This window comes from Macrobrachium nipponense, chromosome 6 (assembly GCF_015104395.2).
Source record: "Macrobrachium nipponense isolate FS-2020 chromosome 6, ASM1510439v2, whole genome shotgun sequence".
Classification (NCBI taxonomy): domain Eukaryota; kingdom Metazoa; phylum Arthropoda; class Malacostraca; order Decapoda; family Palaemonidae; genus Macrobrachium; species Macrobrachium nipponense.
Genome location: NC_061108.1, coordinates 125,554,025 through 125,579,850, shown reverse-complemented (window position 1 = coordinate 125,579,850; position 25,826 = coordinate 125,554,025). Strand labels below are relative to the sequence as shown.

Below are 25,826 nucleotides of genomic sequence, written 5' to 3'. Positions count from 1 at the left end.
CTTGCGAGGTTGTCTTTCGGAAGCTCGGCGTTCCTTTGCTGAGTGCGTTTCTGGAGATGTTCTTTTGCATTTAGTGTTCACACGCTTCAGGAGCAGCGTGCGGCTCTCCATGAAAACTCGCATGAGGACGTCCCTTGAAAATATTCAACGTCATACGCAAAACGCGGTTCTTCATAACATTGAGATGTTGGCAAGGTCGCTCGCCAGGACGCTCTTGGCGGGCCTTGCATGCATCAGGGCGCTCAACGAGTTCCTCTCTGAAACGTCGTTCAGAAGACTTAATGTTCTCTGCTCAGACACGCTCGTAGCTACGCAGTATGTTTTTTTGAGGACGCTTTCCAGACGCTAAGCAGGACGCTTTTGAGGACGCTCGGCAGGACGCTTTTGAGGACGCTCAGCAGGACGCTTTTGAGGACGCAGCAGGACGCTTTCCACAGCGCTTTTGAGGACGCTCAGCAGGACGCTTTCCAGGACGCTTTTGAGGACGCTCAGGAGGACGCTTTTGTGGAACATTCGCCAGGATGCTTCGGTGGAAGCTCGGCAGGACGCTTTGCGAGAGGAAAAGACTTGTAGAAGGCATCTTAGTTTTTGCTGTTCAGGACGTTTTCTTAGGTCGCTTGACGCTTTATAAACGCTCGTCAAGAGGAGGTTTTTTCAGACTCTCCACAGGACATTCCTTTACAGAAATTTTTTAGGATTCGGAGTTAGCGGAGAGACATACCCGAATTTTTTCTTCGATCCCTCTTTCCTCTTCATCGATTTCTCTGAGAAACTGGAAGATTATATACTCGGATTCCTGGGTGACTTTCGGTCATGTTAAAGGGTTTTCCCGTTTCCCCTATTAGCAAAGTGCTAATAGTTTTGTCAAGTAAGGACGTTTTCCCCATTGTCAAGATATTAAACGTTTTGTCATTTAAGTGGGGGACCCCTCATAAATGGGGTAGTTCTCATTGACATAGATTTTAACGTTTTTATCGTTTAAGCGGATAAACTCATTAACAAATTTCGGAAGAGCTCTCATTCATTTTCAGAGGCTCATCCGGGTTTAAGAGAAAGACTTGTAGACTAGATCCAGGAAGTCTTATGTCCAATATCATAAGAACATTGAACGGTCTTTTTCGATCCTCGGTTCTCTCTTGATGATCTCTATTCGAATATTACTCCCTTTTCTTGGAAAAGTCTTGACAAAGAGTCAAGGAGTTCTTTTAAAAAGTCTCGTTCATTAGAACGTGGACAGTCGTTTTCCTTTCTTTCTCTCTTCCTCGTCGAGGAAAGATGTAGTAGAGAATTCGATGTTCAAATTACTACAATACTTACGTAGTTTATCTTTGCGTCATTTTGCTAACGCATGGGTCAAGTCATATACGCATATCGTATTTACCTCTGCGGATAGAAGCCGAAAGAACTGTTGTTCTAATGTATTTATTTGACACTCCCTTCAACCTTCCAAGAGTTTTCGGAGTAAGAACAACTCTTCAGGTATTGTTACGACAACACCAACTCAGCTTCTGTATTTAGCGAATTCTGTTTCGTTTAAATAGGCCTGCTTGAGAGTTTCCTTTTGCTCGATAATATCATACCTATTCCTTCGTAAAGGGAGTGGCTGGCAACTCAGGCAGATAGTATTCTGTTCACCATTGAAGCTTTCCTTCGAGGAAGACTTCTCCTTCACTCTTTTTGATAGAGATCGAAGGTGGTCGATCTCCAATCCTTATTTTGTTTTCTTGAAGGAAAGAATTTAGGATGGAGATCGTTGTTCAGAATACTATAAATATACTACGTATATTAACCTCGCGACATGATTCTACTAAGCAGTTGAATTGTCCGAGGGGTAGGCGGTTCCGGCATGGAACATATCCTAGTTATTCTACGGATTGCGACTTAGACGAGAAGTATTCTAATTGAACTGCAACACCACTCAGCTTCTGTATTTAGCGAATTTTGTTTCGTTTTTAAATATGCCTGCTTGAGAGTTTCCTTTTGCTCGATAATTTCATACCTATCCCTTCGTAAAAGGAGTAGCCGGCAACTCAGGCAGATAGTGCGAGACGATGAACAAGGCTGCTGTTACTGTGATCTACGCAGTACCGGCTAGCTCGGTGTCATGCGCGGTTGGTTACGTCTCTCTCCCTTGCGGGAATGGCGGAATAAACCGTCTCTCTGCCCTACAATCATGGATTTTAGCCTCGGGTTGAGGAAATTTCTAGTAATCTTGAATGATCATGCCTTCCGTTTACTTAGAAAATTTCAACAAGATATCTCTTATACTTGTTCGGTGCGGGTTTACCGCACGGTAACAGAATTCTGTACGAATCTACTGCGGCATGGCACTATAATAATGCTCTCCTGCTTATGCAAAGCGCAGCCTTATTTAGGGAAGGAAGCAGGCTGAGTGAGGGAATGGATGAGTTTGCTGGGACATTTCCTCGCTGGAGAAGCTTGTTTTCCCTGAATAAACAGCAATCAGACCTCTACAAAATTTTCCTCACGAAGAAATTGGAATAACATCAAAGATCTTGTAATTCTAATTTTCTCTCAACGGCTTGAGGATCACCTCGGGTGATAGCGAGAGGGTGCCAGACATCCGAACAGAGAACAGATGTTCTGGCACATTGTCTGAAAGAATTGAAAGCCAAATTGGTCGGCTCTCCAGTTCCTCGAAGGGTGAGTTTGGATCGAGTGGCCCAAATCATCTCGGATAATTTCTCAGCTCTCTCATAGCTCAAGAAGAGAGAATTCGTTATGGGCTTGGGCACGGAACGTAACGATCCTCAAGAGGTTCGTTAAACTAGTGCACGTCCGTGCGGGTCTTCTCGATCGAAGGCAACAACTACTGACGTCTGAGTAATCCTCACTTAGAAGTATGTCTAAAGTGAGGAGAGACTGAGGGCATCCTTTCGTTAAGTTTTTCGTAATATTGAAGACGAAGGAGCTTCCTCTTAAGTTGTTCCCTTATTCATGATCCTAGAGGATTAGCTTTAGTCGCCACATGTTGGCCTCTAAGAGGTTGGATTCACAGAGGTCAGGTAATTCAGAGAATGGTCCAAAGACCCTTCCCGAGAGAATCGGTGTAATCTAACATCGTCACTTAAGTGAAGTATCTAATATCTCTCCTCTCTGAGTCTGAAGGCGTTCAGACTATCGAGAAGCGATAAGATCTTCAAGATTAATGGCAGTCTCTTGGCCAAGGCAAAGCAGTGCTGCCTATTTTCAGTGTTCAATCGAAGGGGGCCGTTTCTGGAGATAGTGAAAGGAAATGACTGTTCCTCCACCTCGACCTCTGTGAATTCGTTATGGTTCTATCTTTCCGTATGAAGTATGAGATAAGATAGAAGTCCTAACTATTGTAGAATATGCAAATATGTTGTTGACGGCCTCTAGGCTCAGAGATTCGGTTCTGTCAAACAACAAAGCTTCACGATCTTTGAGGTCTGTGGAGATCTTGAAATTCTCTGGATCAAAGGTTCCGGCATGGAACTTAGACGTAGTCTGAGTTTCTGATGCCAAAAGCATTTCGAACCTATCCTTTCTGCGAACTTAATACACGTGACCAGAAAGGCTAATATTCTAACCGCTCTAGCCACGGCAAGGAGGGTTAGAGAGGTTTTAGCCATCATCAGAGGTTTTGGCTTTAAAGGACATAATGCGGTCTGTCCTCTAAGCCTTCCGTTCTTGATAAGAACGAAAACCTGTCTAACCCTTGACCCGAAGGCTTGGAGACCAAGGGTATGGCACAAATTATTGGGCAAGGGCATTAGAGAGTCCTGTGCCCTGTAGGGTCTCTCAAGTTTTATCTTGATAAAACTATAGAAAAGTCAAGGTCAACGGACAATCTGCTGTGTTCCGTAAAAAGGACCAGACTGGTTCATGTCCAAGAACACCCTGGCATTATAGCCAAGGAGTTCTTTAAGAGGTCTCATTCATTATGTTTGCATAAAGATTTGAGATTTTTCTTAATATCAATGCTCGAGGGTGAGGGCGCGGCCTCGGAAGCATTTCAACAGAGCATGACACTCGGTAACATCCTGAGTGCCATACTTTAGCGAAGCAACTCTGGGTTCGCTTCACACTCCCGACAATCTGCGGTGTTCCGTAAAAAGACCAGACTGGTTCATGTCCAAGAACACCCTGGCATTATAGCCAAGGAGTTCCTTTAAGAGGTCTCATTCATTATGTTTTGCATAAAGATTTGAGATTTTTTCTTAATATGAATGCTCAAGAGGTGAGGGCGCGGCCTCGGAAGCATTTCAACAGAACATGGACACTCAGTAACATCCTGAGTGCCATGCTTTAGCGAAGCAACTCTGTGTTCGCTTCACACTCCCGACGGGATGTGAAGACGACATTTCAGATCCGTAAGTCGCTAGGACCATACATATCCGTAGATATATTATTGGGGGCAGGAAGCAACACGAATCCTATCCGATAGAAAAGGGATAGGTGTGCTTTTAACTTTGAAGGGTTGGTCGCTTGAGGCGCGTTCCTTTTCTTTAGCCTAGAAGTTATGGAACTAACTTTGATAGGTTAGGTCAGGTGGTGGTTTTAGCTTCGGTGCCCTCAGAAGTATGGTCATATGGTCTAGTCACATTGTGGTCACGCCCCCGTTGACAGATCATCTAGAGCGCACCAGCATTACAGGTCTCTACCTCGCTGGCAACTCTAGTAACGCAGAAGCAGACTTTGGTGACAGTAATCACGAAGTCGGCTATGCTAACAGGTCAGGAACCAAGATGTATATCATCTACTTAATTTAGTTTCCCAAAAATCCTATTCTGTCTCTTCCCACCATCCGAAGGTGGGATTCAGCTATATATATATCTGTCAGGTAAGTTTCATGAACAAAATGTTATTGTTATAATACAATTAAGTTTGTTCATACTTACCTGGCAGATATATATAATTAAAGTGCCCACCCACCTCCCCTCAGGAGACAGTGGCACTGATAAAATATGAATAGAAAATGGGAATAGTTCCTGATATCCGCCTCCCAGCGGCGGGAATGGGTACTACCACCTGGCCGCCCACTGCGTGTGCCGCGAATTTTGAAATTCTGTCGGACTTCGGAGAATACAGCTATATATATATCTGCCAGGTAAGTATGAACAAACTTAATTGTATTATAACAATAACATATTTTCTAAATGTTTCCTTTGTTTACAGTAAGGAGCGTAACTGCTGGTAAAATATGGATACGAGTCGAGGAAGCAAAGAAATGGTGCTTTTGGCTGGAAACTCGCATCCAGAACTTGCACATCTCATAGCAAGGTGAGATTTTAATATGTTATTTTCCTTTTCATCTGAGGATACTTTGTACTTTGACACTTATTTTTCAGAACATGGTATCAGGTGTTCTAAATATTTTCAACTTGAGGATAATAGTTTTTTATTTTTTTATTTTTTTGTAGATTTAATTTAGAAAATACATTGAATTGTCATTGTAATTGTAATATTTTACCCCTTTGCTTATAAGAAAGATCAGCATCTTAAAAATTTAATTTAGTTTACCGCTTGTTTTTCCTCCAGGTAATTTTTGTTTGTTTAGTTTGCAGGGTAGATATACTGCAAATACCATATATCTTGCTACCAGTCATGAGGCTAATAAAGTATTTTTACCATTACATTAAGACACTGCCAACTTTCTTGTAGTCTGATTTAGAGTTCTATTTCTCTGAGTAGTGATTTATTTTTCTCAATCCTGTAATTTCCTTTTTTTCAAGGATGCTATCATGTGGTTTTTGTAGTACAGCATTATTAACACTTCATGGATTATATGGTCTCAGCTGTAGTTGTATGTCTTTCTAGTTGCATCAGTTTTATTGTACTGTTCGTTTCCATTTTATATTATTGTGGTTTATACAGCTCTGTAAAAAAAAAATGAGATTGAAGCTGATTCAGCTCATCTGTGTCATTCTTTTATGTCTGGAAAATCTCTCAGACTGTCTCCTATAACATTCAACTCTTTACATTCCACATTTGCTGAACATTCAGAATATACCTGACTGTATGTAAAGTTCAGGTAGAAAACCTAACCATAGTCTTTGCTTACTGCTTATTTAGGTCGAAAGCATTTAAACACAGCTGACCAGTCTGTTGGTTATCTTAAAACCTTCCAAACTTGGAAAGAGATCTTGTAGTGTGACAATGTACGTACTTTAGTAGGTATTCAGATAGATAAGGGGTTATTGTATGGTAAAAGAAGAAGAAATAAGATGTACTTGCTAACTGTTTATTGAAGTATTCCATACTTTCTAATAATGTTGTTTTATTGTAAGGTTGTAGTAATGTTACTATAATTTGTGTCAAAGTATTACACATGAGGTTTTGTATTAATATTGCAACAGTCTTGTTATTTGTAATCAGGTGTGAGATGAAATATTATGAATTTCATTTTCATTTATTGAAAGATTTCCAGACCATCTTCATGAGAGTGAGGAATTTTTGCTGAATGACCAAGATTTTTTACAGCTAACCAAACTAAGTTATTCATTTGCTGAATTATTTTTATTATTCATAATTGAATTGCAACGTTCAAATTCATTTGATATTTTAAAATTTTTTGCCCCCATTAAATGACAAGATTGTTTTTTTTTTTTTTTTTATTAATACTATTTTAGGTCATGCTTCAGTTCTTTCAAATTGTTTTGTCAGCTGCAATAATTACATGTATTTTTGCTTCCATGTAGTAAGCTTTTCACACACCTCTTTTGTGGTACTGTATAGTTTCCCTTTACCTGACTTTATTCCAAATCAACTTTACTGCAGAATAAAGTGGTTAAACCCTTAGATATATCTTAAGTTATTCTATATTTTTCTTCTTGTATTGGCCTCCTATATGATGGGCAGTCGACTTGGGAAACCCATGGGCAATGTTGCTGTGTATCACAAGAGCAATCGTGAAACCATGGTGGAAATTGGTGACTCCGTAAGGGGCCGAGATGTTTTTATCCTCCAGACTGGTACTAAGTGAGTTGTAAGGTATCTTGGAAAGAGCTGGAGTGTAAGGGAATGAATGGTTTTGGAAGTTTTTTTTGTTTCAGCAGGAATTGTAGCAATGCTGTTTATTATATTTTTTAAATTTGCAAAGTACTTTTTATGTATTGTAAAAAAATTATTTTTTAAATTACAGGAATTAAATTTTGTGTAGATGGGTACATATGCCTATTTACATGGCATCAATCAGAAAAGTAATATGTACCCCTGGGCACTGAAGCATTATGCACCTTGCAGTAGAATAAAACTTTAGGAAGGATATACCTGTTATTTCAAATCCAAACTCAAGGGCTGTATATAACAAATGTGATGGAAGAGATAGAAATGTTGTTAGATGCATATACTGTATGTCAGTCTACAGTTAAAAAAAATGCTATATGTTTAGTGTAGTTAAATTAAACTAAAATCCCAGATAATTTGTCTTCCAGTTAATCATAAACTGCTGTTTATAATGCTCTCAGTACATGTGATTCATTATATTGTGTTATGCTTATCACTAATGAGACTTTTCCATCCACATGGAAGTTTCGTGATACTACACAGGCTTCAAGTGACTGTGAAAATGGAGAACTACTTTCCTCCATGACCCTGTGGGTGCTCACAGTTATTAGTTTTTGTATGCCATTTTGATTTTTTCAATGAATTTGGTAGCATTTTTAAATACTACTAGATTGCATATACTTCAGCCAAAAAAAAAAAAAAAAAAAAAATGCTGTACATAATATCTATTACTAAAGTGAGAATGGATTGATTTCATTACAAGTAAAATAACTATCTTATTCAGTTAAAAAGTGTAATACTGTACTACATACATATGAAGTAAAGTAAATTTATCCTTTCTGATGGTGAAAGGCAAATGGTAGTGAGCCAATGCTCTTGTCTTCTTAAGTCAAATTCAGATCATAGCAGGGATCCTGGGAAGGGGTGTCCGGGTTTCGTCATTTCATTTGTAAATAATTAGGGAATGCAGATTTTAAGATTCAATTTTTGTTGACCATTGTATTGTTATGGATTTGGTGGTTATGGCCTTTAGTTACCATATTTTATTCTGTATGCCAGAAAAGTAAACGTAAAATAATCTTGATGGTGGTGTGTTTTTATGGTTTATCATGATTATTAGTTTTGTTTCTCTGGGCTGTGATCTAATCATTTGTTCAACTATAAAAACCACAAGGATTAATATGTTTGTTCATTTTCCTAAATATGATCTGATTTTTTTCAACTATCAAAAACAAGAAAATAGTTTGAATAGATAATTAATGATTATGTATACAATATGTAGGGAGAAGACCTTCGAAGCATGTAGTTTTAACAGTGATAGCTGCATCAGCTGCATTCATTTTATATAATTTTCTCAATCTTTCTAATGATTATTTTTTCAGAGTTACTACATTCACCAGCATTTGCCATTCTTATGAGAGGAAAAGAGTAGCAAACTGGGGTAGATTTATTAGGGAGAATACACTAACAATTACAGAATAGCTATGTTGGTAGCTAAAATATGGCATTCATCTTCCTTGGAGTTTTTCATCTAAAGAAAAAAATTGCCATTTGTATTGTTCAAGGCCATATTCCACTGAGGCTCTATTGAAAAAGTTCATACTGGTGGACAAGAGTAGACTGTCAGTCATGGTGCATCCTGCTTATTTTATATGTAGTGGTCAGGAGGGGGGTGATTGCTTGCTGGAGGCTGATTGGCTGTCGCAGAAACTCACTTGGTGATGGGCTATTGAGATATCCTTGTAAGTTTTTGGCTTACAAGTAGTACACCTCTACAGCCAGCCACAGCATGAGTTTTCTATTTGGTCAATCAGCAGTCATCATGCATTTGACCATCTGGTATATAACAAGCAGGACTCACAGGAGAGAATCTTTATTATCGCATAGATAATAATGATTCTCTCCTGAAGGCTGAAAACTCTATTGGAGATATACACCATATTTTAGTTAACAGTGTACGTAGTTACTCTGTAACTGTCACAGCATATTCTCCCTTAATAAAACTACCTCCATTTCTAACTATTTTCCTCTCCTAAGAATGAAGAACATTAGTGAGTTCCTGACAGACTGTAGTGACCTAGAAAAAATAATTTTTAGAAATACTATATAGAAAACTATATAAATGCGGCTGATGCAGCTGTCACTTCCAGTGCAGTGATTATGTAAACATTCTTTAAGTGTGAAAATGAAAATGTCCTTCTCTGGTAAACCACGTTAATGCTGAGATATAAGAACATTTATGTAGATGTTCAGATTTACATGTAATCTGAAGTGGCATAAATGAAGCAAAATCCAGTACTACAGTGCACACAGAAATTCATCATTACAGTATTCACTTACTGTTCAGATAGATATGCAAATTTCAGAGGATACACTAAAATGAAATAAAGCACCAAAGAAATTTAGTGATCTACCTCTTTGGCTTTGCAGAATCTTTTGTTCAAGAGCGATACTTGTTTGGGTAGGTATAACCTTAAAGGCAATAACATACGTTCTGGAAGCAAATTTTGTGCCAAGCTGTATTCAGATTTAAGGTCTTCGTCATTCAACTCTTCTTCAAACAGATGTAGTGTTGTAAAGTCTGATGTTTGTTTTTAGAAACTTGAAAATTCTTCATTGAAGCATTTGCCATACTAGTGGTTATTTTTATTTGTAATCATGGTCTTTGCATCATGTGAGAAGTTTTGCAGATCAGTAAAGTATATGAGTGGAGAGGTAAGTTTGCATGTAAATTGTTGAAAGTTTTTATGGGTGGTTTTCATTCGATATTATCTCACTAATGTGTACCTCCCTTTTGAGATGAAAATGCAGTGAATTTTAATTCAGCTTTTTCCGATTCCATGTACTGTAAGGATACTGGCATGGCATCCCGGAAGGAAGCACAGGATGTTCTCCTACTATCTTTTTACCTTTTCAGTAAGGTGCTAAGTTTGGAAAGCCAGGTGGTACAATGTACTTGGAGCACCTACCACCCTCAGTGGATGGGTCATGACTTTATTTCAGTGTTTTCTAGTTTTTAATTTGGTGCTGCACCCAGTGCAAGGGCAGGCACTTCTCTGGCTTTGCTAGCAATTGGAGCACTTGCCTAGGTGCAAAGTTCCCCCTAAGTAGGAGGTAACCCTTGGCTATACCGTCACGCCACTCCAAGTTAAGATGGGCACCAACCAGAGGCAGTATCCAGCTGGAGTAGCTCTCGTAACTGATGGAAAACGACAAGCAGTGATTTAATACTGGTGACTTTACTATTTCAAATTCATTATGTGACCTAATATTTTGGAGTAGAATATGTCCATGATCCCATCTCCTTTAAATTTGAAATCAGCATGTAATGACCTTTAACTTTCTTTGCCAGTTACTTACAGAACAGTTATCAAAAAAGACTCAAACAGGTTGATGATTAGTATATTAGAATAAAAATTGACTATGAAAATAAAATACAGTGAATTGAGCTAAAGAAAACAAGCTGGGGAGAACAGTAACACTCAAAATATGAGCTGATTTGTTGATACATACATGTCTTACTGCTACTCCGAGGGTGCCCTTCTTTGTTGAACAAAACACTCTATGGCCATCATGGACGACAATATAACCATTTTTATGACTGATGGAATCGTGAATTAACCAATTTTTTACTAAACTGGAATTACTCCTCTCTGTGCCCCTTGTGTTAGTTTATAAGTTAGTCTCCCCTACTCAGCTGAGGCCTCAAGCAACAGTAAACATGGCTTCATATATGGTAAGATGTTCATTGCATGTCTGCCTTACTGGCATGGAGGCATAAGTAATTTAAGAGGTGTTTGTATAACAAAAGCAGTTAAACCTATATTCATGGTGATTTTTCCTCACTTATTTTTTTATTTTCATATGTATATAGACTTGTAAAAATTATTGTAATTGAACCCCTTACGTACTGTACTACTGTAATTCTAATAATCTTTATGTAAAATGAAATTGTACAGTGTATTGCATATCTTGTATATTTGATGATGAAAGTAGCATTAAGGCAAGATCTTTGTTAAGGAAAAGTACATTATGTAATATTTTGTGTTCTTCATAGTTTGACAGAAGTTTAATTTTCATTGTACATTGTCAGTCACTTGTTACCTGATGCTCAGTTAACTGTGACTATTTTATTTGCTGAAAAATGTTAGTATTTGTAGAGATATTTTGAGAGCTGAAATACAAAATGACATTTCAGAAGGTGAATTACAGTTTTGAATTCAGTATTTGTTTCTCCTCACATCTTCCATAGTGTGTGATGTGTTACAGGCCATTACTTACTGCTATTTCTTGCTTCTGACCTTTCTGATTTGTCCCTGCCTACCTCACTTTTAAGATTGGTCCATGTAGATACACAAATTTTCTATATGCTAAATATCTGGTTTTGGGATGCCTTTGTTTTGGTATTCATCTCTCTCTCTCTCTCTCTCTCTCTCTCTCTCTCTCTCTCGTCTCTCTACTCAGGTCCTCTCTCCTCAAATCTTCTCTCTCTCTCTCTCTCTCTCTCTCTCTCTCTCCTAATCATTTCAAGTCATGAACTTACATAAGCCAAGTACTGTTTTACAGGAGCCAGAAAAATAAGCTGAAGATTGAGACAACCAGTTATGAATTTAAAATTTTGTGAGTAGTGGTGAAACAATCAGGCATTACATTGGATATAGTAAGGAAGAGGTCTTTTAACTTTGGGGTTCATAAAAATGTTAGGAAGGAAGGAAAGTATATATAGGATGTAAAAGTAGAAAAAAATTGACAAGTCGTAATGAACTAGACACTGAAAAAAGCCTTGCCTAGTCAACTGAATGGCTCTCATCTGATCTGTCAGTCATTTAAAGTGAATTTGGAAAATCATGTAACTGGTTTTTAAGTTTTATTTTCATTAGAAATTTATCAGAAATATTACTATTACTAGTGTATTTGACTATAACAAGGCTTTACTGAACGGGTTTGAAATGTTAATATCAATGGGATTTTTTTTTTTTCTTATAGAAGTTGGGATCTACTGCTCAAGTCATCAAAAAGTTTGATGCATTTGATGCTTTGTCCAGTAACTGAATAGCACTGAAGCATAGTTTCTCTCCTCAACATCAGAGTTGCATCAATTAAGGAAAAATTAGTGCTGTAGAAAGTATACACAAAAAAATTTTGAAGATGAATTTTGATAATGTGTAACAGAGTAACAGTGATTTTTTTTCTAGCCATGTGAGACTCCTTCAACATTGGTTAGGGGAGAGGATAGAGTTGTTATTAAATTTTTTTCCTCACACACCTCTGTGTAGTAAGTTACACCACTAAACAAAAAGTTTCACATTCTCTACTGGTTTATCAAGATTTTTGGCATTAAAGAAATCTGACTCCTTGTAAAATTGTATGTCTGCTTTACATTACATATATGGTTAACATTTTTTAAAGTTTAGATTAATTGTTTTAAGAATACTTGTTCATTTTCTTGAGCTGTCATGATTGTAGATTATCCCCTTTTGTTTGCTATTTTTTGTTTGATAAAATACAAACCTTCATGCTACCCTGGTGTGTTGTATGACCTGGAGTTTGAGTTAATTGTATATAGGTTTTGGTTTGATTTAAGATTACATTATTGGCACATCCCTTAGCTGTGTATGCCATACTTACATTTCATATTCAATCATTATCAACCAAGCACTTATTTTTTTATTTAACATGCAGATACCCAAGGCTCACGAGGCTAAACTTTAGTTAGTGTATTCAACACGTACGAGTAGCTGTTATATTATGTGTGCTGGACTGAACAGTTCTGTAATGAGTTTCAATATGCAATATGATATTTTCATGTACAGTTCTGGAATGAGTTTAAAGAGTATGTATATATTAAGATATCAACTTAATTTTCCAGACTAAAGTTCAGCCTTGGGAGCTAGATTTTATCTTTTGTTTTTGTGTTGGATTTTGGCCATAAACTCTTCATGCTTTCCATATTACGCTTGCAGCCGTTTAGAGACACCTGTAGGCCGTGCTGAAGTGAAGGAAATGGCAAACCGTGAGACAAGTGTAGAGATAATGGAGTCGGTGAGGGAGAAGAGTGTTTACCTGATTCAGACTGCTGATCCAAAGTAAGATACAGTACACAATACCAATGTTGGGGAACTAATTAAAAGTGCAAAGGTTTTAGCTTAAATGTTTAGGTATGATGATTTTTTATAGCAAGATGTGCATGTTCAGATAACTTCTTGTCAGAGCTTTTGTTGTTAAGGTATTTTACTTAGTAACACTCAAGTTCCTTCTTGTATTTGTCTGGGAAAATTTTTCTTTTGTAAATTTCTCTGCTTATTTGTTAGTGCAGAAGGGACAGCATTACATTTTTATTGCTTTCTGTACAACTTCCATTATTTACAGTGTGCAACATTATTAAATTGCTTTGAATGGATTATTAAAAGTGTCCTGTGGTCTTAAAAGTACTAGTGTATATAAGTCTTCAAACCTATATGAGAATATTAATCATAAATGATTACAGGCAGTCTCTGGTTAACAGCAGAGGTTCCATTCCTGACCGAGCACCAATAACTGAAAATTGTTGTTATCTAGAACATCACAATAATTATGGTAATAAATGGGATTTACAATGCCATAAGCAGCGATAAACCATTTAATGGCACTGTTGAAAAGTTAACGGTGCCAATAAATTGCTTACTGGCACCAATAAGCCGCTGACGCTGATATACCACTTCTCGTTGCCAAAAAATTGCTTTCCGGTGCCAAAAATCTGGTTAATGATGATGTTGGCCAAGTGTCATAAAACCAAAATGCCAGTAACTGATGCTGCCAGTAAGCAGGGACTGCCTATACAATAATGACTGGAGGTGGTTGTATTGTCTGTAGAGCTAGACAGAGATATCATATTTTGATATGAATTGTAATTTTTTTATGAGGCAGGCAACCACATGCTAATTGTTCCAGTGAAGTAGAGAAAGGTACCCTGTGGGGTATGATAGGTCGGTTACCCTAGAAACAAAGAAGCCATGCATACAAGTTTAGGCAAGAAATCAGTAATCACATTCATTTCAGCATCCTTTATATCTACATTAGTGTGTTTACTGGATTATTCCGGCAGAAAAATTTTCATTTTTTGGGCTTGGACATAGCCAATAATTTGAAGTTCATAAGATTAGGGGCCAGTGTATATAGAATAAGCCTCAAATAATATCTCTTATTATATTTGATTGTAATAGATCAACAATTTTAAAGAATTAGTGAGTCTAGCTTCATTATGGACGATGATTTAAAATTTATTTTCAAAAAATGTGAATACAAGTTATCAGTGTAAGGAAAATAATCAGCCTCTGGAGGGGCACACAATATTTGTATGTATATTTTTATTTTTGAATTTAATGAAATTATTTAGAAAATGAAGTTTTTAAACTCATTCAAGAAATGACCACAGTTTCCAGCACTTTTTAAAATTTACTTGTAAAATTTAGGGCTGTAATTAAAGGAAGTATATCCCATGTTCAGAGAATTGCAAAGTGTTTGTGTGTGTCTATGACATCTCCAAATTCAAATTGTTGAACATGAGTCAAGACATATTCTATAGTACTCATCAGGACATTAGGGAACTATACACATCAAAGTACTACCGTAATTTAACTTATGCATTTGAACTATAATGTACAGTGATAGGCTATTACTTAACAAATATTTGCACTCTAAATCAAAAGAGGAATAAGAAACTAATTGTGTAAATAAACTCAAGAAATTTGCAGCTAAAGACAAACACTTAAATTGATTGCATTTATGGGAAATTACAAGCTAAACTAGCAATCCAATGCTGCAAGAAGGGTTTGGGTTTTATATATCCCTTAAACGCCGACTGGACGTATTTTACGTCGACATTTTTTGTCTCTCGGGTGCCGACTGGACGTATTTTACGTCGACATACAAAAGTTTTTTTTAAAAATTCGCGAAAAATACTTTTAGGCCTACCAGCCGAAAACTCTTGAATCACGCGCCTTGGGGGATGCTGGGAGTTCACGGATCAAGGTGTTGTTTTTGTTTACAATCGTTACGCAGGCGCGCAAGCGCGAATTTCTTTCTTTGCCGCACTAAAAAGTATCTGTGACACATCTCGGAAATTATTTCGTCACTTGACATAATTTTTTACTATTTTAAATTAGCCGTTACATGGAGTATTTATATAGAAAATGTGCGCATTTTTTATGTAGAACACAACAAAAAAATACTCATGATTGTAGCTTTTATCAGTTTTGAGATATTTTCATATAAATAACGATAAGTGCCAAAATTTCAACCTTCGGTCAACTTTGGACTCTACCGAAATGGTCTAAAAACGCAATTGTAAGCTAAAACTCTTATATTTTAGTAATATTCAACCATTTACCTTAATTTTGCAACTAATTGGAAGTCTCTAGCACAATATTTCGATTTATGGTGAATTTATGAAAAAACTTTTTCCTTACGTCCGCGCGGTAACTCTTCCGAAAAAAATCATACATGCGATGTGGTAATGTTTTCACCATTTTAAATTAGCCGTTACATAAAGTTTTATATATGAAAATGTGCGCAATTTTATGCACAATACAACTAAAAACAAAAAAAACCCATGGTTGTAGCTTTGTTCCGATACGTAATACAAACCATCGGTCCTTTAACAATAGGAAGTAGCTAGCGGCAGCTGGAACGGTCGTAAGCTTCGAACAAGGGGAGAACGGTAGTTAACTGCTTGTCCGATCGTCGCGCGCCGCGCGACTGGGAGGTAAACAAATCACTTTTGCTTTCGGCCGTGTGTGGGAAGGACGTGTTCGCCATCGCTCTGCCCGCTTGTCGTTTGCTTCAATTCTTGAGTATTTGGTTTCTATTTCTGTTTATCAGGAGTGATAGTAAGTACTTTTTTTCTCTATTTCAATTGATTACAATGAGTGAATCAGAGGAAATTGAAATTTCACGCGCCTCCAGTCGCCCGTAGAGTGTGTCCCGGGCGGGAGGGACGTAAATGTGGGGGGGATTTCAGGTCCTCCTTTGTGGAGGTGGACCCCCACGAGGTTTGTACTCGTTGTCGAGGGCGAGAGTGCTCTCGTAACGAGCCATGTATGGTTTGTATGGATTGGTCCGAGGCGCAGTGGGTGCTGTACGAGGGCAGGAAGAGACTTAGGCCGGCCAAGAAGTCATCGGAAAGTCCAGTGACTCCTTTGGTGACGGACACTTCGTCCTCTTTCCTGCCTCCCGGCCAGCCCCCACGGTTTGCGCCTTCCCCTGCGGGGGGGGTAGCGGAGTCCGTTTCCTCTCTCGATCCGTCGAGTGTGGAGGAGGGCGCCCGCTACCCGGACGTACAGTTGTATTCGGGGTCTTCTGTCCGCTCTGGGGGGGGAATTTCGCCCCCCAGGCGCGGGGAAGCCCCTCCTATTAACCCGACTCTTGTCTCCGCAGGTGTGTCAGCAGCGAAGGACGACTTGGGACAGGTGTGGGAGTCGCTGGGACTGCAGGGAGTGCCCAGCATCCAGGGGTTGATACAGCGGTTGGCGGGGTCGGCCGTGGTCACTCATGGTGCGGTGACCACCACGACGACCACATTAACTACCCCTGCGTATGAGATGCCACCACATCTTGTATATACGCCTCACATAATGTCGGTGACACCCACGGTGGCAGTACAAAAACCAATTGCCGCCGTTCCAAAGAGGACGATGCCACCACCACCTGGATTTTTTCCTTTGCCGACCCCGGACTTCCGCTGCCCCAAGAGTACCCCCCTGGACCTGCCGCCAGTGCCACGGATGTCGGTGACTGTCGACAGGACGCCTGGCTCTCCCTTAGTACCTGCCGTGCCTGCCGTACCTGTGGCCGCTCCACGGACTCTTTCCTTTTCAGGTGCACATTCAATTTCAGATGTTCCTGCTGTTCCTGCTGTTCCCGGACCTGTTCCTGCCGTTCCCGCTGCTGGTGTTGCTGTAACAGTCTCAGGTCCTTCCGGACAGGTGCAGTCGGGCCCTGTTGCTTCGGCAACTGCCCCGGCTCCCTCCTGGATGGAAGACCTGACGTCTGTCCTGCGGAGCCTGGCGAAGAAGAAGAGGAAGAGGAAGAAGGTGTCGTCATCGTCTTCATCGTCTTCTTCGTCGTCTGCTGCCTCTCCTTCCCCTTCGACTTCTAAGGCCAAACAGCCGAAGAAGAAGAAGGTTGCCTCCTCCCCCCCTAAGAAGACTCCTTCGGGATCCTTCTAAGGGCCGGCTCGCTCAGGCGAGCTGGGGAGCTCTTCTGCTGGTCATCCTGTTCCTTCGGGTGCGGGGCCCGTCGCTTCTTCTGCAAAGAAGAAGTCGACGGGGACCAGAGGTGCATCAGCTTCGGCTGGTGCGTCCTCACCTGGTGCTAGTGGTTCTGCCGCTAAGCCAGGTTCCGTCTCGGCTGCTTCTCGTTCGCGAGAAGCACCGAGTGGACGCTCTTCTAAAGAGGACCGTCCAGCCAAAGTTTCGACGGCCGAGCTCGCTCGCCGTCAAGACAGCGGCACGGAGCAGAAGACTGGCGAGAGTCGTGCACCACCCGTACTCTCGCCAGGCAACTGGACGCTCTCAGCGACCAGCCGGCTGCTCGGGCTGACGTGACGGTCACTGACCGGCCACGGGTTGAGGCGAGGAAGGAGTCCCCACGGCCGCCGGTACCAGCCACGGCTAGTACCAGCGGTTTGACGCGCCGATGAGGACGCTGGCCGGTCTCGACGCGAAAGGAGCCTAGCAGGTCACCCGTCCGCCGCTCCCGATGGGACCGGGCGGAGACGGTGACCAGCGGCAGCTCGCCTGACGCTAGAGAGCGGTCTCGACGTTCTCAGCCGAGCCAATCGCCCCAGGCGAGCGGCGACGCTAGGCCTGCTGCTAGACCGTCACCGCGGGCTTGTTACGATCGGCAGCAGCCCTCTGCGCACGCTGGTCCTGCCAGCGAGCGCGGGGGAGCGTCAGGTCTGCCTCTCCTATACCTTCAACCTCCTCGGGCTATACCGGGAGGAGCGAGGGTACCAAGGAGCGATCACGAGAGGTGCGCCGCTCGTGACCAGCTATGGACGCGTACGGCTCAGGCACGGTCTTAGGACCGACCAGGACGTACGCGCAAGTAGTTGGAGGCGACCGTCAGGGGTCTGTCGCTGTTCCTCCTTCTGAAGGAGGAGTATCGAGGGATATGCTCTTGTTGGAGGGACTGGACGGTCCTACTCCACAGGACGATGTGACGCCCGAGATACAGAGGAACTTCGCGGAAGTCATTAAGCTGATGCGTCTGCATAATGGCCTGCGGAAGGATCGCCGCTACCACCATCAGAGCCCACGTCCCGGCTCGAGTCATTTTGGGGTCCCAAGAGGGAGCCCAAAATGATGATGGGGTTTGCCAACGATTTCAGAGCTTGCTGGACTCAGTCCTGGATCAGGTGGAGAATCTCGTCTCAGGACGGGAGGACTCGCTAAAATCCGGACGGTCCTCTAAGCTGCTTCCTCCTCCTCTACAGCGGCAGAGGCGTTTTTTACGTGCCATCAGAAGACCCGATACTGCCGAAACAGGTTAACCCGGAGTTAGCGAGGCTGACTCCAGGTGTGTCCCTGCAGCAGCTCCTGTCGGAGAACCTATGGTTCTCGCAGCAGGAGGCACTTGCCCTGGAATCTACCGCTATGGCAGCATTCCAGGCAGTTTCCTGGTTGGATTTGTGGTCCCTCACAATATCCAAGGTGGCGGCCGGCTCCGGGAGTTTCTGCTCTCGAAGACGACGCTTCCTTCAGGAGACTGTGCCAGTCTGGAGGAAGAGCAATCTCTTACCTCGCCCATCAGACTGCTAACCTGTGGGCCAACTTGGTTCTTCGGCGTAGGGACGCAGTCCTTACCCGAGTGACCAAGGGGGCTGGGCGTGAGGCGGCACTCGGGCTAAGAAAATGGACCTCTTAGGAGTTCCCCAGCTCTCTTTCCTGGAGAGATGGTGGACGCTGCGGTGGAACGGCGGCGCACTGACGAGAGTGACCGCTTAGTCCACCAGGCAGTCGCGAAGGTTTCTGGGCAACCTCGAGTAACTGCGGCCAAAACCAAAGAGCTTGGCTAGCGCTTCCACGGCGGCGAAGACGGTTGCACCGTCCAAACCCCGTGTGAAGACTCCAGTTGTTTCGACTTCTGCGAGAGGAGGCCGCAATCAGCCCTCCTCCCAGCCCTCCTTTCCCCGAGGAAGTGCTGGAAAGAAGTCGAAACGAGGAGGGAAACGCTAGGGACGGCGTTCCCCCTCACCTGCTGCCGGAAGTGGGGGGGTGCCTGGCCGAGCGCCATTTGGGGCGACTTGGCAAGCGCTACTGGCGCCGAGAACTGGTAGTCAGGAAACGTTCCTTCGGGAGGGATATCTACTACCCTTCGATCTCGGCCCCCCCTCATCTCCAAACCGGTCCATCTACAGACCTATGTCCGGGGATCAGCAAAGGACAACGCTCTTCGACAGGAGATCAAGACCATGCTGGCGAAACGAGCTGTGGAAATCGTGGAGGACCAGTCACCAGGCTTTTACAGCCGCCTCTTCCTAGTGGAGAAGGCATCGGGGGGCTGGCGCCCGGTGATAGACCTCTCTCCCCTGAACCGCTTCGTTCGCACGACGCGGTTCACGATGGAGTCGGCACGCTCAGTGCTCGACTCGATCAGGGGGAACGATTTCATGCTTTCGGTGGACCTGAAGGACGCGTATTTTCAAATACCCATCCATCAGTCCTCCAGAAAGTACCTCCGCTTCATCTTCGACGGGACGGTGTACCAATTCAGGGCACTTTGTTTCGGTCTCTCAACCGCCCCACAGGTGTTCACGCGAGTGTTCACTCTGGTGTCGGCTTGGGCCCATTCGAACGGGATACGTCTTCTGAGGTATCTCGACGATTGGCTAGTCCTGGCGAGCTCCCGCTCGCAGTTGCTACAGGACAGAGATCGACTCCTCAAGTTTTGTCGCGATCTGGGGATCGTGATAAACTACGAGAAGTCCGATCTCGAACCCAAGCAGAAGATGAAGTACCTGGGTATGCTGATAGATACGGTAGCAGGGCAAGTCTTTCCCGCAGACTTGCGTATCAGCAAATTCAGGGAGGCAGCCGGCCGGTTCCTGTCGCGGCAGGAACAGGCAGCACAGCAATGGCAAGTCGTGATCGGCCATCTGTCGTCACTCGAGAAGTTAGTCCCTCACGGGCGTCTTCACCTGCGGTCTCTCCAGTGGAGGCTAAGGGAGAGTTGGTCCCAGGCCAAGGATCCTCCTTACTTTCCCGTGGCTATCACGGACAAGGTGAGGCAGGACCTAGCCTGGTGGCTCGACGACAAGAACCTCTTAAAGAGGAGTGCCCAGGCCCACGCACTCCCCCCCCGGAGCTGCTTCTGTTCTCAGACGCATCGACCGAGGGATGGGGCGCACACCTGGAGGAGTTGCTGACTGCAGGTGTGTGGGACCATCACGAAAAGCACCTTCACATCAATGTCCTGGAACTCAAGGCGGCGTTCAACGCTCTCCGAGAGTTTCGGGACCGCTTGGTGGGACACTCAGTGGTGTTGATGTGCGACAACACCACAGTAGTGGCATATGTCAACAAGCAGGGGGGGCTAGTGTCTCTTCCGCTCCATCAGTTGACGGTGCAGGTGCACGAGTGGGCCACGGCTCACTCGATAGAGCTGTCAGCACGCTACATTCCAGGCAAGATGGAATGTAGTAGCAGACAAGCTCAAGCCGTCGGGATCAAGGTGATAGGGACCGAATGGTCTCTACACCAAGATGTGGCGGAAAGGCTCTTCAACCTGTGGGGGCGACCGGTCGTAGACCTGTTCGCCACCCGGCACAACAGGAAGACCCAGGTGTTCTTCTCGGCCGTGCCGGACCCATGGGCAGCTGCAGAGGACGCTCTCCAACACCCCTGGGACAACCTCTTCGCTTACGCCTTTCCTCCCTTCTGTCTGATTCGGAAAGTGATCAGTCGAGCGCATGTCACTCCCATCTCAGAAATGATCCTGGTGGCTCCCAAACGGCCTCAAGCCGTTTGGTATCCGGACCTGCTGGCTCTTCTTGCAGACGCACCGAGAGAGCTACCCAACTGGCACAACCTTCTAGCCCAGCCACACGTAGAACGGTACCACCGCGCAGTCCAGTCCCTTCAACTTTCACGGCTGGCTGTTATCCACCATCTCTTGCGAACGAGAGGCTTTTTCTCGTAGCGCAGCAACAGAGTGGCTGGACACGTCAGACAGTCCTCTGCAGCTGTGTACCAGGGGAAGTGGGCCGTCTTCTGTGGTTGGTGTCGTAGACAGGGTTTGTCCTCTCAGAGCCACTCTTCAGCAGGTAGCGGATTTCCTCGTGTTTCTTCGCCGAGAGAAGCTCCTCTCAGTACCCACAGTTAAGGGATATAGAGCCGCTCTGGCTCTCGTCCTAAAACTGAGGGACTGGATATCACGAATTCGTTCGAGATATCCTTGCTAATGAGGGAGCTTCGAAAGGTCTTGCCCACCCAGGGAACTCAGGCCCCCTGCGTGGGACGTGGACTCTCGTCCTTAGGAGTCTGACTCGAGCACCGTTCGAGCCACTCCGAGAGTCGTCAGACAGGGATCTGACCCTCAAGACCCTCTTCTTGCTGGCCCTGGCATCGGCGAAGAGAAGTAGGGGAACTACATGGCCTTTCTTATGAGGTTAAACATACCAGAGGCTGGGGATCTGGTGCGCTCGATTTCGTCCGAACTTCGTAGCTAAGACTCAGAATCCGTCGATCCCTGACGACAGGTTCGAGTCTTTCACGATCCCCTCCCTGCTGGACTTTACAGATAACGATGCGGATGAGATGCTGCTTTGTCCTGTGAGGGCGCCTCGCCGCTATCTGAAGAGAACTCGACATCTCAGGCCTGAGTGTCGACGCCTCTTCGTTAGCACTGGGGTCAACAAGACCAAGAAAAAGTTCTCCAAGAACAAATCGCTTTCTTTCTGGCTACGTGAGGTGATCCAGGAAGAGCTACGAAGCTGATGGTAGCGACGACATCCGTACGCTCCGACCGAGAGCCCACGAAGTCAGAGTATCGGACCCTCCTTAGCGTTCCGTAAGAACTTCTCCGTGGCGCAGGTCCTGAAGGCAGGTGTCTGGGCCAACCAGACCACCGTCACGTCCTTCTACCTTCGGGATATGCCCACAAGTCCTTGGATACTTTTTCCTTGGGACCTGTGGTGGCGCTCAACACGTTGTGTAAGCTTACCCAGCACCCGAGCAGGCAGAACAGCATCGATTCCTGGTATGACTGGGAGAATGCATGTGTGAATGAGAGAGTGACTGGCTTCTCTTCACCATCTTTTTATACCTCTACCTGTGGGCAGAGGGATACGGTCGTTACCTTGCTGGAGAGGAAGTCAGATGCAGGGTAAAGGCTATTCATTAAACAGAGATCCAATCCTATCTCTTTAACTAGAGATAGGAGTAAATATCCACCACTTCTCCAACAAGGGGGGGGGGAGAAGTGGATGCCAACATGAGACAAACCCATTACTTTACATTGGCTCATGTAAAGGAAAAAGTTCTTACAATGCTGGTACGAAGAGATACGCTTGCCTCTCTCTTAGTACTCGGCCCAGAGGTCTGACCATTGATCTGCGGTGCACACCCCGATCAATCGGACAGAGGCTTGGATCCCTCCCTCGCTCTTACGACCAGGGAGGCATTCCAGGGATGGACGAAACACCAGTCTGTTCATCAAAAGACTCAGATTCCACCCACCAAGAAGTGAGTCTTCCTATTGTTAAAGGGACCGATGGTTTGTATTACGTATCGGAACAAATGACAATTTGTCGAAAATTGCATTTTTCCTAACTATACAAACCTGAGGTCCTTTAACATAAAGTCCCTCCTCATGCCACCCCTCACTCTGCGTATTTTGCATGGGCCAAAAGCAAAAGTGATTTGTTTACCTCCCAGTCGCGCGGCGCGCGCGACGATCGGACAAGCAGTTAACTACCGTTCTACCCCTTGTTCGAAGCTTACGACCGTTCCAGCTGCCGCTAGCTACTTCCTATTGTTAAAGGACCTCAGGTTTGTATAGTTAGGAAAAATGCAATTTTCGACAAATTGTCATTTTATCAATTTTGAAATATGTTCATATAAAAATGATAAGTGACAAATTTTCAACCTTCGGTCAACTTTGACTCTATCGAAATGGTCAAAAAACGCAATTGTAGCTAAAACGCTTATATTCTAGTAATATTCAAGCATTTACCTTCATTTTGCAACAAATTGGAAGTCTCTAGCACAATATTTCGATTTATGGTGAATTTATGAAAAAATAACATTTTCTTTACGTCCGCGCGTAACTCTTCCGAAAAAATCATACGTGCGATTGTGGTAATGTTTGCACCATTTTAAATTAGCCGTTACATAAAGTTTTACATATGAAAATGTGCGCAATTTCATGTAGAATACAACGAAAAATAATTGAAGTTGTAGCTTTTCTCATTTTTTAAATATTCGCATATAAATCACGATAAAAGAAAAAAAAACCACGTTCGGTCAACTTTGACTGTACCGAAATGGTCGAAAAAACGCAATTGTAAGCTAAAACTCTTACAGTCTAGTAATATTCAGTCATTTATCTTCATCTTTAACAAATTGGAAGTCTCTAGCACAATATTTAAATTTATGGTGAATTTAAAAAAAAAAAAAAAAACTTTCCTTCCCTCCGCACGCGGATTCTCCACCACAAATCTCCGAAATGTGTACGTCCCATTCTCGGAATATTTGCTCCGTTTCATATTAGGCATTTCATAGAGTTTTATATATGAAAATGTGCGCAATTTCATGTAGAATAAAACGAAAAATATTTGAAAGTTGTAGCTTTTCTTATTTCCGAAATAATTGCATATAAAAAAATATATATATAAAAAAATTAGACAGTCGGTCAACTTTAACTCGTCAGATATGGTCGAAAACTGCATTTGTAAGCTAATATTCTTATAGTATTGTAATATTCAATCATTTGTCTTCATTTTGAAAGAAATTGGAAGTCTCTAGGACAATATTTAGATTTATGGTGAATTTTGGAAAAAAATATCTGTTTACGTCCGAGCGTTACGAATTCATGCATTATTTTGTGATACAATATTTTCTCTGTGTGCTTTTATCGTTTTACAATGTTTTATATAAACAAAATGATTGCAATTTAGTGTACATTACAACGAAAAAAAAGTAACTTGTTACCTTTAAACCGTTTTGCGCACAGCGCGATTTGAATACAATTAAATATGAAATTTCGTTTTTGTGCTATCATATATCGCATTATTATATATGATAATGATAATTTTTTTCATTTCTAATGGTTGCATATTAAACTTCAGGCAATGACAAAAAAAGGAGCCAAAAATGAACTCTTAATCTTGAAAACTAAGCACGCTGTGATTTTTTTGAAAAAAATATTTTTTCCGCTTCCGCGCTCACTCTGAAACACCTCCGGCACACGGGGGACATTTTTTTTTTACCGCTTCGGCGTTAAGGGATATATATATATATATATATATATATATATATATATATATATATATATATATATGTATATGTATAGTATATGTATATATATAATGTATACATACATACATACATACATACAGTGGTACCTCAAAATATGAAATTAATCTGTTCCAAGGCGGCCTTCGTATCATGAGCTTTTCGTATCTTGGACCGCATTTTACATGTAAAATGGCTAATCCGTTCCAAGCCCTCCTAAAACACCCCAGTAAATTTCATAATAAAGCTAAATTGACCTTTAAACAATGAAATACTACAACAATTTGGACCATTCAATACCTAACTTGATACGTACTGCTAATATACCTGTAAATAAAGTGTATTAGTGTACATGGTATACACGAAATACTGTACGTACTTATGTAGTAAAATGTGGAAGCTTACCTTTCGAGTGAGGCTATCTCCGAAAATGGAGACAGAGGAGGAGGACGAACGGCAGATATTTATGTACACTTAACTTTACGAAACACATAAAAAAAACTTAAGGAAAACATAAACTAGACTTTACGAACCACATTAACAAAACTGTAACACTTAACTTTACAAAAAACTAAAAATTACATTTTTTTTTTTTTACAAAATTTCAACTTCTTCACCACTTTCAACTTTCTGTGTTTTAGTATCACTTGGTTCTTCCTTTTTGCTTACTACTCCTACTAAAGGCCTCTTTAAAAAATAACTATCCAAAGAAGATTGCTTCTGCCTTTTTTTGACAGTTCCTGAAACGACTCAGGCAAACGTCATCGAACTGTGCAAGCATACGACCTGTGTAAGCCTTTTCAGGGTGTGTCTTTTCTACGAATGATTGCACCTTATAAAAAGCAGCTAGAGCATCCTTAATTTCTGCCGTTGTCATAGAGTCGTCCTCCTCCTCCTCGCCGCTGCTAGAGAACTCCTCTTGAACGACGTTATGTTGTATGGCCTCCAATTCCTTCAGGTCATCCGTCTTAAGCTCGTCTTGGTGCTCCTCGAGAAGGTCATTGATGTTGTCCTCGTCGACGACCAGCCCCATGGACTTGCCGAGTGCAACGATCTCGTCAAGATCTGGTTGCGAAACAGTTTCAGGATCGTCAACTGTTTCTGAATCTGCAGCACCAGCTTCGCCCACGGCGAATCCCTTGAAGTCTCGGGCGGATATGGCATCAGGCCAGAGTTTCCTCCACGAGGAATTCAAGGTTCGCCTTGAAACCTCCTGCCACGTTTGGTCGATGAGTCGGATGCATATTACGATATCGAAATGCTCCTTCCAAAATTCACGCAAGGTGAGGTTTGTGGTATCGGCGATGTCGAAACATCTCTTGAAAAGATGTTTCGTATACAGCT

The 25,826-nt window shown here is 42.5% G+C and overlaps 1 protein-coding gene across 3 annotated transcripts in view; it reads left to right on the top strand.

Annotated features, from left to right (window-relative positions):
• LOC135216134 (phosphoribosyl pyrophosphate synthase-associated protein 2-like) overlaps positions 1-25,826 on the top strand; it is a 166,417-nt gene that overhangs the window by 64,114 nt on the left and 76,477 nt on the right. The window contains exons 2-3 of one of the 3 annotated variants that reach the window (XM_064251213.1): positions 5,161-5,265; positions 12,954-13,076. In XM_064251213.1, coding sequence (XP_064107283.1) covers positions 5,186-5,265; positions 12,954-13,076 — 203 coding nt within the window. In that variant the 5' untranslated portion in view covers positions 5,161-5,185. Of the gene's footprint in view, positions 1-5,160; positions 5,266-6,843; positions 6,964-12,953; positions 13,077-25,826 lie in introns of all 3 variants that reach the window. The other 2 variants (XM_064251214.1, XM_064251215.1) reach the window with 2 other exon arrangements.